General features: G+C 34.7%; 2 protein-coding genes across 2 annotated transcripts; both read left to right on the forward strand.

Moving 5' to 3' along the window:
- Positions 1 to 1,457: 1,457 nt before the first annotated feature.
- LOC110686910 (protein DJ-1 homolog B-like) lies at positions 1,458 to 10,040 on the forward strand. Its single transcript, XM_021863524.1, has 8 exons — positions 1,458 to 1,682; positions 2,462 to 2,662; positions 5,874 to 6,023; positions 6,197 to 6,379; positions 8,211 to 8,291; positions 8,928 to 9,128; positions 9,275 to 9,415; positions 9,632 to 10,040. The coding sequence occupies exons 1-8, from the start codon at positions 1,509 to 1,511 to the stop codon at positions 9,836 to 9,838; spliced, it is 1,338 nt and encodes a 445-aa protein (XP_021719216.1). The 5' UTR covers positions 1,458 to 1,508; the 3' UTR covers positions 9,839 to 10,040.
- Positions 10,041 to 11,314: 1,274 nt separating this feature from the next.
- Positions 11,315 to 12,250, forward strand: LOC110686987. The gene has a single exon (XM_021863621.1). It carries the CDS (start codon positions 11,315 to 11,317, stop codon positions 12,248 to 12,250), a length of 936 nt encoding a protein of 311 aa, XP_021719313.1.
- Positions 12,251 to 15,506: the final 3,256 nt, after the last annotated feature.

The raw sequence follows: 15,506 nt of genomic DNA on the forward strand, positions 1-15,506 counted from the left end.
TGGCTGCAATTTGCAAAATACTAACTTAAAATAACTGCAATTTACAAATTTTCCACTGAAAAATAATAAAGTCAAAACGTGTTTATTAAAAAAAAAATAGAGCTAGTAAGATACAAATCTATATCTATCTATCTATATCTATACTTAGTATTTAAAAACACAAACCACAACTTTTTCAAATGACACGTGGCCATTAATTATAATAAAAACTAGATGAAACTCGTGCGATGCACGGTTTATTTGAATTTTTAAAAATAATTTTTTTATACATATATTTATGTGCTAAATTTTTTTATATATTTAGATAAAATTCCTAATATGAAAAGATAATATTTTATATTTAATTAATTTAAATTGAAAAATCTCATTCGCCAATTTTGCTTACATGGCATTTGAATTATTTAATTATAAAAGATTTTAATAATCTCCTATTTAATTGGTTACTACTAAAATTTATAATCCTACATGGCACACTATGAAAATTAGATCCTATGTAGCTCTCTAAAAACTCGGGAAAAAACTCCCCTTTATATGAAGCCCGTGCGATGCACGGTTTGTTTTATTTTTTTTTAAATAATGTTTTTTTTTTTTTTGTATTTATGAGCCTAAAATTTGTTATATATTTAGATAAAATTCCTAATATTAAAAGATAATATATAATATTTAATTAATTTAAACTTAAAAATCTCATTCGCCAATTTTGCTTACATGGCATTTAAATTATTTAATTCTAAAAGAATTAATAATCTCTTATTTAATTGGCTACTACTAAGATTTATAATCCTACATGGTGCGCTAAGAAAGAAATTTATAATCTCTTATTTAATTGGCTACTACTAAGATTTATAATCCTACATGGCGCGCTGAGAAAATTAGATCCTACGCGGCTCTCTAAAAACTCGGGAAAAAACTCCCCTTTATATTCCTAATATTAAAAGATAATATATAATATTTAATTAATTTAAACTTAAAAATCTCATTCGCCAATTTTGCTTACATGGCATTTAAATTATTTAATTCTAAAGGAAATTAATAATCTCTTATTTAATTGGCTACTACTAAGATTTATAATCCTACATGGCACGCCAAGAAAGAAATTAATAATCTCTTATTTAATTGGCTACTACTAAGATTTATAATCCTAGAAAAAACTTTCATTTATATATATATATTAGATAGATTGTCTTAATTTAAATATAATCTTAATTAATATGTCATTTTATATCCCACAATCTTTATGTATATATATCTAACTAAATTCCTTCATCTTCTTTCACAGTTCTATCCTCAATCTTTTTTTGTTTTCTTTTTAAGTTATAGAAATAAAGCATGCCTACATATGAAAATAATTAACCCAATTAACAACCTGTGCAAAGCTAGTTGATTTTAAAATAATACTTGGTAATTGGTATTGCCTAATACTCCGTAATAAAAGGATAAATGACGCAAAAAATTGGCATCCATGGTTAGCGAGTCTTTTACAGTATCAGCCCAACCCAGCTAGCCAAATGGCCACGCGTCACCTGAACTCTCTTTCCCCATTTACAACTCTCTCGAAACAACCCCTTTTTCCATTTCCAACTTCTCTCAATTTATTCTCCAGATTTCCTCTTTCTTCTCCTAAATTTTCCACTTTCTCTGCTTCTGTTTCAGCTTCATCCATGGCTTCCGAAGCTAAAAGGGTACAATTTCTTATCTATTTTTCTTATATTATTCATGGGTTCGTTTCATTTTTTCGAATGATGAAAATCTCTTTCATATATGTAATATTCTTCAATTCATGATTTTGCTTATTTTGTGTTTGTGGGTTTTGGGTTTTAATCTAAGCTAATCTATTTTTTACTTGCCTCAACTTTGTTGTTTGTTAATGGGGTTTTGTGGGTTTTAATTGTTTGTTTTTCTTAGCAATATAATCTCTTTAAATTATGTGATCATGTGTAATTTTTGTTGGGGTTATTATACTCTTTAATTGTTTGTTATTTTTTTTGTACAATTGTACCTTATTATATAATAGGCCATATTTGTATTTGGAGTGTTGGAACTGATATTCGACTATTAAAATTAAGTTTGTAAACTTAGACTAAATGTTGCCCGAATTGATAAATTGAAGAAAGGACTAAATAGTGGCATGGTAAAGATAATCATGTACTGTATATCAATGCATTTCTTCAAGATTGACCTTCAATATAATGTGGCATTAGCATATTTCCTCCGTTTTTTTTAATTTGCAATAATTTGACGTTTGCGCTATTCATATATAAATGTTATTATTTGAGGTAAATATAAATTATGAATAACTTTTTATAATTTTTAATTACTAAAGATATTAATTGTCAAAAGTGGTCCAATTGTGCATGCTTTAAAGAACAAAGGAAGTCTTATTTTGGTACAGAGGCTGTAGCAATGTTGAAACTTCTTAAACTCATGCCGTTTTATGCTATTTGTTTACTGTGGGTTTTAGGTCTTAGTTCCAATAGCAAATGGAACAGAGCCTATGGAGGCAGTGATTACCATTGATGTCTTAAGGAGAGCTGGTGCTGAAGTGACTGTTGCTTCCGTTGAAAAGGGGCTCCAGGTTGATGCTTGTCACAGTGTGAAGATTGTCGCTGATGCGTTGATAAATGACTGTAGTCAGACGGTTTTTGACCTCATTTCTCTTCCTGTAAGTGCTATTTTTTCCCCTACTCTATTTATTTACGGTTGCATATGTAGTGAGTTTACTATCACCTAGTCACCTACCAAACCAGTTATTATAGTTATACGTTTATCTATTAATACCATGGTATTGAAGTTTCAAATCCAGTTGGTTTGGTACAAAGTCATTAATGTAGCTTAGTTGTTAATTGCAAACCTTTAATTTAGCATAGTGAGATTTGGAGAAAAGAGAGGGATGACCTCAATCTTGGTTTATAACATATCACAAATGCTTTTTAACATAATAGAATGAATGATTTAGGTTTCCTTTATCTGGAAAGCTTTTGTCTTTTCTGGTATAAGCTTTTTAAAGTCTTGCTTATGCGTTGTAAAGCTTGTAATACTTATGTAAGTAACATCTAACATCACTGGCATATATGCTTATGATTCCATTTGTGATCTTGGAAATTGGAGTTCTTTATTAATCAATGAAGTCGCACCATTATGAACTAATGATAATGCTGTCACAGAGGCTTGATACTGCAATGTGATGTTGAGGTTCCTTTTAGTTGGGGGGGGGGGGTGTTAATTTATAGGAAGTGTAAAAGATGAATAATGAAAGCTTGCTTCAATTTATATAGTACATCCTCTGTTTTTTTTTACTTGCACTATTTGATGACTAGTGATGTACTTTGTACAAGTTCACTATTTTTTTTTGGGAAACCCTCTTTATATCCATGATCTTGTGTTTCTTGAAATGGTCACCCTCCAGCGCCCCAATTATCATTTTTCTTTCATAGATTCTGTAAATAATTTTGGGATCATTATGTGGTAACAAAGTAAAATACTTGTATGTAATTAGTTCTGAATATAGTTTCTTCATAATCTTCCATCTAAGACCCTGTTCACTTCACCTTATTTTTGTTGAACTGAAATTATTTTTATTGAATTGAAATTATTTTTTGCTGAAGTGAAAGGAATTTACAAAATAAAACTTATATTTATTGATTCTCAATTATAGTTTTTCTTTAAAGTTATTGATTTCTATTGATTGAAAATTATTAAATATTTTTACTGAATTGACCTTATTTGTACTGAATTGAAATCATTTTTACTGAATACAGTATTATTTTTCTTAAGGTGAAGAGAATAGGGCCTTAAGGCGGCCTTCCTCTAAGTTCTAACATAAGTTACACAACAAATTTTCTAAGATTCTTCTTCATCAACTTGAACAATTGGCGGTGAAGAATCTATGGCTTTTTGAGTTGTATGACTTGTATTGAGTGTATTATGAGTAATTCTCAGTATCAAGTGCTGAAACTTGCTGTTGATCAACTATATCATCACAGAGTACTAGTTTTGGTTGATGCGTATTTCAAACTTCATATGCTTTCATACTAAATTCTCTACTTGGTAATACTACGACGACAACAACAACAAAGTCTTAGTCCCAAAATGATTTGGGGTGGGTATTGGCTAACATAAATTGTCATAAGAAACCGTACAATATAAAGAAAGGGATATAACAAGATAATCATTTGAAAGAGTGAAAAAAGGTGAGCAGAGTGAGCAAACGAAAGGGCACCCAAGAAAAATCAAGGGAGTCTTAAAAGAGAGCCAAAAAAAAAAAAAAAATTCAAGAAAGTGTTAAAGGAGTGGTTAAAATGTTGGAGTAAAATCAAAGGTTTGAGAAAAATTCTCTACTTGTAATAATTTCTGAATTTGAATTCTTAGTTTTGGAAGCAAATTTTTTTTTATTGGGGGTTTAAGTTATTTGTATGCTTTGGATACAAATCCCAAACTAACAAGGCCACATTTTCAGCTCTTTAATCAATTTACTTTCTTATTTTATTCCGAACACCTGCAAAACAATGCATAATTACCTTCCTGATGTCCTGTCCAATTCTCCTCTGGTACCTTATTGTGAACACCAAAAGTTAAACTTCTGATACTCCAGCTTACTACCTATGTCTTCAATTTTTATTTTTATTTTTTATTTGCCAGCAAATATCTCACTATATTGAGAATGGTTCAATTTTTTCGTCTCTGGCACATTATTTTGTTGTGGTGCATTATAAATTGTGTGCTTTCTTTGTATGGTACGTTGGTAGTTAACATGAAAGACGCAAGCACATTGATGCAAAATTTATCAATTGATAGGACTGTGCATCAATGAAATAATTACTCTAATGCATTAAAAAATTGAAGTTTAACTTGCTGATGTATTGATCAAGGCACTCAAAAGCGGGTTTTTTTTGTTTACTTGAGAAATTTACGTGGTGTCTTAATGGAATTTTGTTGAAGCCTAAACTGCTGCTAATAAGCATCAGTTCTAGGAAAAGGGTTGTTAGCAGAATTATGTATCTAATAGTCATTTGTTTCCTTTTTTTTATTTTAGGAAAAAAAATAAATGCTAAACCGTTATTGGCAATATACGTCTTAGAATAAGGTTTACTTTATATAATTTCTACTTTGATGATGTATTTTGCCTTAGTGTTACAATGTATTAAATATATTGAAGCAAGTTTTTGTCTAACATCCTAGTTACAAAATTATTGAGATTTTAGTGTAAACTGTTAATATTCATTTTCTACCTCTGTTGTAGGAACCAGAAAATATGCATCGTATGGAGAGTCCTATCTCTTAAGCAAAAACTTTTAGGTATTAAATTTAAATACATTTGTTGGATCTCATCGTTGTTTCAAATCCTTTGCATTGTGTGCTAACTGGGAAAGAAGAGGGAAAAAGTTATAGTGAGGCTTTTTTCTGTGCACTAATAACATAAGAAATTTTGATAATTTGCAAGGAAAGGAAAGTTTTATGTTTCATGCTAAAAAGAATTGTGGCACAATAATAATATTGGGCCTGCTGTTGTACACCATGAACTGATTAGTCAAGTTGTACTTCAGATCTCTGGCTTTGTGAACCTTAAGTTATTAGAAAGGACTGACCGTTAGATTCCGTTTTGAAATAGTACCATATACATTCTTGAACAAAAAGAAGTAGTTTAATTCTGCTGTGATCTACTAGTAAGGTGTTTGCACCATTACTTAACACGACAGGTACTCCAAAAATTTTCAGATATCCCCCCTTGGTAGTTGGTACTTCTTTACAAGAATCTCTAGCACTGTTGGATTTTTAATGAATATCTTCTCTTTCATTTCTTCCTTGTAATATATCCTGTTTGGAGATTTTCACTAATGTCAAATTATTTAACATGTGTATTTTAATATTGGCAGGGGGGAATGCCAGGTGCTTCTACTTTAAAAGACTCTGCAACCTTAAAGAGCATGGTGGAGAAACAAGCTGCTGATGGCCGCCTTCATGCTGCAATCTGTGCAGCGCCAGCGGTTGCCTTGGGTTCATGGGGCTTGCTCAAAGGCTTAAAGGTAAGTTCTGATGTTATCATTATTTGTGGTCATCTAGTTCTGCTGCTTAGCCAAGTTATTACCTATTGGGCTCATGAAAATTTGACAATTGTGCTTCTTATATAGTTACTATTATTGCTGTGGTATTAAATATGTGGAAAACCGGAAATAACATTGCATTTGTGGTCTATTAGGCAACTTGTTACCCTTCCTTTATGGAACAATTGTCATCTTCAGCAACTGCAGTTGAATCAAGGGTTCAGCAGGATGGTACAGTTGTGACAAGTCGAGGACCAGGTACTGCCATGGAATACTCTGTGACACTAGTTGAACAATTATATGGGAAGGAGAAGGCTGAGGGAGTTGCTGGGCCACTGGTATGCTTTCTCATGTACACTATTCTTCAAATCACATGTATTTAAATATTTGATAAGGAATAATTTAGCTAAATTTTTGGGTTGGTTAGACATAGATACATGGACACATCTGTGCGTTCTTGAAAACAGAATTTTAGATTGTGATTTCTGCTTATAGACTAATGCTGAAGTAGTTGATGTCATATACTACTAATGTTGAAGATACTTGAAAGTAATTTTATCAATTGATGGAAGTAGCTCTCAACCATTTGTATGCTCATTTAAATGTATTGATTCATGAATAACCTTATATGAGACTTGAATTACTGCAATTAGCTCTTTTGGCAGTTATAATCCTGCAAAAATATGACCTTTGTATGAGACTTGTAGTTCTATCATTCATCTCTTCTGGCTGTTATAGTCCTACGAGAGTATTACCTTGTATGAGACTTGAATTACTATCAATTAGCTCTTGTGACTATTATAACTCTACGATATTAGTTTTGAGATTACTCCTTTTCTATGATTCTCATTGCCTGCAGCTCCCATTTTTGGGATGTTTGGATCTCTTGTAGCTCCTTGTATGTAATACTATGTATGTCGATAAGAACGGGCCTAGGGCACTTGTATAGCAAGGAAGAAGGAACTTGGTGTCATATCCCGATGCAACTAGCACTCTTAAGTTGTAATTGGTACATTGACCTAAGGGAAGGGACTCTTACATGTTGAGGTCTTTTGTTCCTTGTTTCTTTTAGGTTAAAGACTTCGTCTACAGATCAAGCACTTGTGTCCATGTGGAAACATAGGTATCTTGAGTTATAATTTTTGAACAGGTTTTACTCCTGGACTGAAATCATTGCATTATTGAGCACAGCAGCGGAGCTAATTCTCCCCTCAAAGTTCCTTAATTGTTTAATCAAATTGAATCCTAAGGACTCTTTCACTTTTGAGAATTATGTCTCAGAATGTTGGAATTTTCCTTGAGTTAATAATATTTATAGTAGAACAGTTTCTTCTGTGGGCAAGCACTCTTTATTTTGCATTATTGTCTTTATTAGATCACAATAAGTGGAACATGGTATCATTTAGATGCAATTATTTTGTGCTGTTTATAATGGCGCCTTTTTTCTTCCTTGTTTGCCCCCATATATATATATATATATATATATATATATATATATATATATATATATATATATATATATATATATATATATATATATATTATTTTTATTTTTATTTTTATTTTTTTTTAATTTTTTTTTTCTTTTGTGGGGGTTTTTTGAAGATATTTAAGAAATAGTACTGTTCATATTTTTGTTTTTGAATGTTAGTGTTTCCTCTTTTCAACTAGCTTAGAAATTGTATTGCTATAAATGATTACAGTTTCATTATTAATACTCTTCTTATGAGTATTGTCTCTCACATTTTCAAACAAGAGTGGAAATATATACTTGATCAAAGAATGTGATGAAATTTGGATGGCCTTACATACATAGATAAACTGATAAACTGTTTTAATTGTGATAAATTGTAAGTCATGAACAGTGTGGTAATAAGGGTTTTTATTATTTCTGTTGAGTTGAACAAAATGAATAATTAGATCTGGAATATCACTTGAGTAGTTGACCTAGCAGTGATACCCTTGGGTCATAACCATGGCATTTTAGTTCTACGAAAATGTGCCTACAAGAAAAGTGTTACGTACTATTTTCCTGATTGTCTGTCACGCCTAAGTGTGGTGTAAACTCATTATCTTCCTTTTTCTTTTTTGGCAATGCCAAAATAACAAAGCCACTTTTGCTTGATTGTCTTGTTATATTCTTGATTCTGATTCCCCTAACCTGTTCAGATCATGCGTTCCAATCACGAGGGCGAATATTTAATCCGGGAGCTAAATTCAATGCAGTGGACATTTAATGATTGTCCACAGGTGAGATTCGTCATCCTTATGTTTCAACTGTTTGGCTTTCTGGACAATCATATCACATTATCATCCACACTCCTGTGAGTCCTGTCATTTTCTTCTAGCTAGTCAAGTAATTAATTTAGGTCCATTTCACTAAAGTTTTAGATTTAATAGGCTGGCTGCCCCTGGGGCCCTAGAACGATTTTGTATGCCACATTAAAGCTTATATTAGCTGCTGCAACTACTTTTTCACACACGCACACGGCCTACATGCACACAGCCTACATGCACACACATACATGAACACGCACGCGCGCTCACATACACACACGCATGTACATGCGTACACGTGTGTACACACTCATATAATTTGATTCAGATTAACTTATTACTCTGTAAATTTAAATTAGTTAATACTGACATGGGAAAGAATGCTCTAGATCATGGCCAGAATTCAGGACTCGGGATATATGACATTTGTGAGATGCTTAATTCATTTTAATTGGATAAGAAGAAAGTAAGACTGCTAGTCTGCTAGCTATGAAATAGACAAGTCTGGCTTAGATTATTCTGTAACAAAACTGCTGGAATCGAGATTTCTTTTTATTCTTCTTACCTATTTTCTCTTTCTCCAAATGATCGTGGATTTTCTGCCCTTAGATTCTTGTTCCAATAGCTGATGGTTCTGAGGAAATGGAGGCTGTCATAATAATTGATGTCTTGCGACGAGCTAAAGCAAAAGTTGTGGTGGCTTCTGTTGGAGAAAAGCTGGAGATATTGGCTTCTCGGAATGTGAAACTAGTGGCAGATATGCATCTTGATGAGGCTGCACAGTCCTCTTATGATCTTATTGTCTTGCCGGTAAGTAGTGCACAATTGAACTTTTTTCTCCTCTCCCTCTCCCCCTCCCCCTCCCCCTCCCCCTCCCGGAGAAAAAAAGATAGAGAGAATTCCAGATTAGCTCGTAATAAAAAGGCTTAAACATTAGATGCCCTACTTGTTGGCAGGGTGGACTTGGAGGCGCCCAGGCATTTGCAGCGTCAGAGAAGTTAGTTGAGATGCTGAAGAAACAAAGGGAATCAAACAAACCCTATGGAGCAATATGTGCATCTCCAGCTCTAGTCTTCGAACCTCATGGCTTGCTTAAGGTAATTCATGCAGATTGCTTTCCAGTACCCCAAAAAGCTATGCTATACTACATGTTGACAAGTTGGACTTGGTGCCGTTCAGGCATTTGATTGATCTAATAATATTAGTGTTTTGGAATTAATACTTAAAAAGATCAAAAAAAATAATAATGTGTAGTTATTTGCTTTACTTCTGTTTATGTAAGGATATTTATGTAATTGTTGTTTGGTATATAGGGCAAGAAGGCAACAGCTTTCCCTGCTATGTGCAATAAGCTGTCAGATCCAAGTGAAATTGAGAACAGGGTTGTGGTCGATGGCAACCTTATTACCAGTAGAGGGCCGGGCACCAGCATTGAGTTTGCACTTGCCATAGTGGAGAAATTTTTCGGTCGCCAGAAAGCAATCGAACTTGCAAAGGTGATGCTGTTTGTGAATCCATAAGTGCCTTGTGTGTGTGTGTATTGTAGTAGTCTGACTTCTCGAGAGCTGTAAATTCTGAGAGATGAGCTTTGCTGTATAATAAGCAATGACCTTGTAACGTTGTTGCGTTGATAAATAAAGCTAGTCAGAATCTTGAGTTTATGGTTTCTGACCAAGTTACTAAGCAAATTTTTATCAGTTCTATATCAGTTCATACATGTCAGATGAGTTTATGGATCTGACTTCTATATACTCCCTTCGTTAATAGTTATGTGCAACTTTGCACATGATTACGGTTACCAAGGCAAAATTTGGATGGCAAAGATTAGAGGGATTTAAGAGAGTTAATTAAAGTGAGTGGAGAGAGAAAGGTGGTCCCCCCCACTTGCAAATAAAGAGGGGAAATCTGATTTTTTTTGGAGGGAGTATGTTTCCCCCCCCCCCAAATTTTCATAAAAATTTTGATTTTGGGAATTTTAAAATTCCCTCTAACTTTTTAAAAAACAAAAACTTAAAATCCAAGTTTTCTGATTTCATTACAGCATTCATGAGGCTTATAAATAGAAGCCTCCATCATTCATGAAGCATTGAATGCTTCTCAATAATTACATACCAAATTTTGTTCAAAAGCTAGCTGAAAATCACCAAAAGTTAGCACTAATTACATACGTTTAGCTCATAAACAACCCAAAAAATTACTCCTAATCTAAAATTAGTGCTAAGCTGAAGTTAGTCATCAAATCATCAAGGCTTAAACTTGAGGGCAGCATCATCTCATCAAAAACCTTCATCAGCCCACCCCCCTTCACCATCTACAACAATCTACAAGTGAAAACAGGAAACAAAAGACATGGCAGCAATAGATGAAGACCCTTTTTTCGACATTGAACTCTTAATTTCAGAGGAAGAAATTGCAGACATTTACTACGATTATGAAGAGCAGCTGCAAGATGCAGATTTTGAAGCATACAATTCAGACAATGAGAATATGCAAGAAGAGGCAGAAATAGAAGACATAACCATTAACAACAATAATCAAACTCAGCAAGATGAAACACAAGCATCATTGTTTGAAGAAGGGACTCACCAACCAAACAGAAAACAGCTAAATATGCATCAAAAGAGAGAGATTGTGGATGCAATGCTATTGAAAATGCAAGATGGTAACCTACCAAGAGGCTACAAGGTAGAATTATCAATCAAGTTCAAGGTTCATAAATCAACAATCACAAGACTGTTCAATGAAATAAAAAGGCAGATGGTAGAAGGGAATTTGATTGATGTCAGGTCCAAAAAGATAGGAAGGACAGGTCCAAAGCCAATGGAATTTTCTGATGAATTCCTACAATCAGTCCCACTTCACTTAAGGCAAACAGAAAGATCATATGCTGCAGCACTCAAAATTTCACATGCTACTCTTCATTATTTGAAGAAAAAGGGGAGAATCAGAACACACACAACAAGCCAGCACTAACATCAGATCACAAGGTGGCAAGAATGAAGTGGGTTTTGTCTCACATAAACCCAATCCAAGGGAATGAGAACCCCACATTTGATGACATGAAGTATTCCATCCACATTGATGAGAAATGGTTTTATCTAAACCCTAAAAAAAGAAGATTTTATCTGCTACCAAGTGAGGAAGATCCCTATATGGCTCAACAATCAAGGAGGTTCAAATTAAAAGCTATGTTCATGGCCATTATAGGAAAGCCTCTGTATGGGACACATGGGGAACTCCTACATGATGGGAAATATGGGATATTCCCATTCACACAACAAGAAAGGGCAAAAAAGTCAAGCAAAAACAGACCAGCTGGCACATTGGTCACAAAAGCACTTCAAAATGTCAACAGAGATGCAATAAGGGACATGCTACTTCACAAAGTCATACCAGCAATAGTGTCAAAATGGCCAGCAAGGTTGCCCAAAAATGTGGTGATTCAATGGGATAATGCAAGGCCACATCAAATACCAAGAGATGAAGAGTTCATTCAAGTAACACAAGCAAATGGATTTAACATTGAGTTTGTGTTCCAACCAGCACAATCACCAGATTTGAATGTGTTAGACTTAGGTCTATTTAGATCTATTCAATCTTTGCAATATCAATCTTTTCCAAAGAATGTAGATGAACTTGTTGAAAAGGTCATTGAGTCTTATAACAATTTCAAACTAGAAGTAAACAAGTACATTTGGGTGACATTACAAAGATGCATGATCAAGATTCTAAAGGCAGAAGGAGGGAACAAGTATAAAATCCCACATATGAACAAGAAAAAGCTTGAGAATTTAGGCATTCTCCCAAATCAGATTGAAGTAGAAAGGAGTATAGTGGTGGAAGCTGTGGAATACCTGAACACAATGTTCAGGCCAGCACCCCAGGGAAATCATGAAGCAGAAACAGAAGACATGGAGGTAGATGCAGACTAATTACAAAGACACACAGCAAACAACCACACACTGCCACACATAACCACTTAGTAGTGAACAATGATATGTTAAATTTCACTTTTGTTTAGTTATTTTTGTGTACCAATGAATAGGTGGTTAGGTGTATTTTGTATGGTAGAGTATTGAAACACACATGAAAGGCAGTGGTGGTTTAGTTCTAGTGCATTTGTAAGAGGCTTTTTGTAGCCTTTTTATCAAGTAAGTTGAAGTACTTAATCACATGAATCCATCAGGAGATCAATTTTTTTGTACACACAACCTTTCAAACATGGTTACCTCAACATCAATCACAATATAGTGATTGGTGGAGCTATACCATTGTTCAAATAGTAATTCATAGGAGTCCCTTCATCATTTGGATTGAACACACAACACAAATAGTATAGAGCCAATGGGGACTGTTAAACAATAACAAAAAGGGGTATGTGCAGGGAACTCCATTGGAAATTGTTCTCTACACAATGATCATTGAGAACATTTTTCACACAACAACCCAAACACCCAAATCAAGAAACCATCATAAAGGATCATCATTCAACAACCAAATTCCCATATGCCATATGCCATGATAACATCAACCATATCCAACATAATATCCAACTCTTAAAATGCATCATTATCCAACTCTTAAAATGCATCAATAGCCAACATAATATCCAACAGTAATAGGATAGAAGCACTAAAACCATATCCAACATAATATCCAACATAAAAAGGACAGAAAGCACCAAACCCATATCCATCATAATATCCAACATAAAAAGGACAGAACCAACAAACCCATATCCAACATAATATCCAACTCTTAAAATGCATCATTATCCAACTCTTAAAATGCATCAATAGCCAACATAATATCCAACAGTAATAGGATAGAAGCACTAAAACCATATCCAACATAAAAAGGACAGAAGCACCAAACCCATATCCATCATAATATCCAACATAAAAAGGACAGAACCAACAAACCCATATCCATCATAATATCCAACATAAACAGGACATAAGCACCAAAAACATATCCATCAAAAAATCCAACAATAACAGGACAGGAAAAGCAACACCATGTCCATCAAAATTTCCAAATATTAAAGGACAAAATCACAAACACCACATACAACATCACAGCACAACAAAGCCACCACAACATAATAAAATTCGGAGTATATGTGCATAACACAACCACCATAAACAAACCATGTCAGAAGCATACACAATCAACTTAAAAATGGGACTCAATAACAAAAATTAAATAAGTTAGGGTTAGGAAGCGTTACGAGTGTAGCTACTCAGAGGGTTGAACCGTAGGGTTCATCCGCCTCACATAGCACGTCACAACAGGAACAGAACAAGAAGGCACTTCTGGTTTCTTGGCTGGAGGTTCCTCATCAGGCTCCTCATCAGAAGACAGCACAATGAACTCATAGTCAGGGAGGCCACGCATCCTTCTCAGGGCAACACGCGCGGCTTTCCTGGTGGCCTTAACTCGAGGGGGTGGCCTTTCCCTCTTTGATCTAGGCTTAGTGGGCACAACAGCACTGCCCTCACCTTGCTCAGCAGCCAGATCTACAGCCATCTCTGAGAAATCAAGCGATTTACGACGGGACTCACTAACACCCTCCTCTTTCTTCGCTTTCTCTTCCTCATTGAGGCTTTTGAGGAATTGACCAAGGGCTCTGTAAGTGTACAGAGAGCAGTACGCACCGGTCTCAGTAGACTCGTAAAATTCACGAGGAAAAGAAGATCCAACCTCAAAGCAGTGCATGAAATTGAGGATCAAATTCTCCTCTCCCTTGTCATCCGTAGCCATATAAGAATCCTTAAGAGGATCTAAGTTCAACATTTTTAAGGAGGGACTTTGATTGAGAAAGAAACGAGAAGAGGAGAGTAGATCTGGAGTGAAAAATAGAGAAAATCGGAAGAATAGAGGAGAGAGAAAAACCCAGAAGATGAACTAGGGTTCATCTTATGAACTCTCCAGAAGATATAGGGAGAACGAAACATCACAATTAATTTGGGTAGTTGGGAAGTTGTGTGAATGAAGAGAGAGGAGTGGAATTGGAAGATAAAAGGAGGGAACAATTAGATTAGGTGAATCTGATTAGTTTAGGTTAATTTAGTTTAGGATATTATAATGGTATTGATTAAAAAATAAAACAATTAAAATTAAGGGTAAAATTGTAATTTTGCCCCTTTTTTTTTACTAAAAATAGAAAGAAAATAGAAAGTTGCACATAACCCCGAGCGGACAAAAATGGCAAAAGTTGCACATAACTATTAACGGAGGTAGTATATACAAGCAGCTTTTTTTTTCCTAAATCCTAAAAACAATTGAAAATTATTGTTTTTTTTTGTTATTTTAGATTTTAACACCTCACAAAAACACGAAAATTGATTTTAACACCCCCATAAAAAAAAATTGATTTTAACACTAGATAAATTTCCAAAAAATTGGTATTACCACCACTTAACGGTTTCCATCCAAAAATTCTGTTAAGTGTGGCCCACATTAACACGTGTCAGCATTTTATTTGTTAAAAAAAAGAGAAATTAAAAAAAAATAAAAATAAAAACCTAAAACTACCCAGCCACCACCATAGCACCACCCCTGCGCCACCGCCGCCTTCCCCCCAACTCACCACAACCCTCCTCGAAACCACCACCCCCAACCCACCTGAACACTCCCCCTCCCGTTCCCGCAACCGTAACGCCCCAAAAACCACCAAACCCAAAACCCCCGTCCCCTCTAAACGGCCACGAATCCGGCCTTAAAAGGCTAAAATCGGTCGGTTAAGGCCACTAATCCCTAAAACCGGCCAATTTCGGCCATTTTTGGCCAGATTCGTGGTCGTTTTGGGGAACAAGGGTTTTGAGTTTGGTGGTTTTTGGGGGCGATACGGTTGCGGGAAAGGGAGAGGGAGGGTTCAGGTGGGTTGGGGGTGGTAGTGCGACACGGGTGGTGGTTTCGTGGAGGGATGTGGTGAGTTGGGGGGAAGCCGGCGGTGGCGCGGGGGTGGTGCTGTGGTGGTGGCTGGGTAGTTTTAGGTTTTTATTCTTTTTCTTTTTTTTATTATTTTTTTTTCTTTTTTTTTATTTTTTTGGCCAATAATAACACGACACGTGGCTTATGGACCCACTTAACAGATTCCTAAACAGAATCAGTTAAGTGGTGGTAATATCAAATTTTTAGAAATTTATCTTGTGTTAAAATCCATTTTTTTTATGGGGGTGTTAA

The sequence above is a fragment of the Chenopodium quinoa genome, unplaced genomic scaffold (assembly GCF_001683475.1).
Source record: "Chenopodium quinoa cultivar QQ74 unplaced genomic scaffold, ASM168347v1, whole genome shotgun sequence".
NCBI lineage: Eukaryota > Viridiplantae > Streptophyta > Magnoliopsida > Caryophyllales > Amaranthaceae > Chenopodium > Chenopodium quinoa.

Coding starts and splice junctions, on each gene's coding strand:
- LOC110686910 (XM_021863524.1), top strand. CDS start 1,509: ATGGCCACGCGTCACCTGAACTCTCTTTCCCCATTTACAACTCTCTCG. Junction 1,683..2,461: donor TGGCTTCCGAAGCTAAAAGG/GTACAATTTCTT, acceptor TGTGGGTTTTAG/GTCTTAGTTCCAATAGCAAA. Junction 6,380..8,210: donor AGGGAGTTGCTGGGCCACTG/GTATGCTTTCTC, acceptor TAACCTGTTCAG/ATCATGCGTTCCAATCACGA.
- LOC110686987 (XM_021863621.1), top strand. CDS start 11,315: ATGAAGTGGGTTTTGTCTCACATAAACCCAATCCAAGGGAATGAGAAC.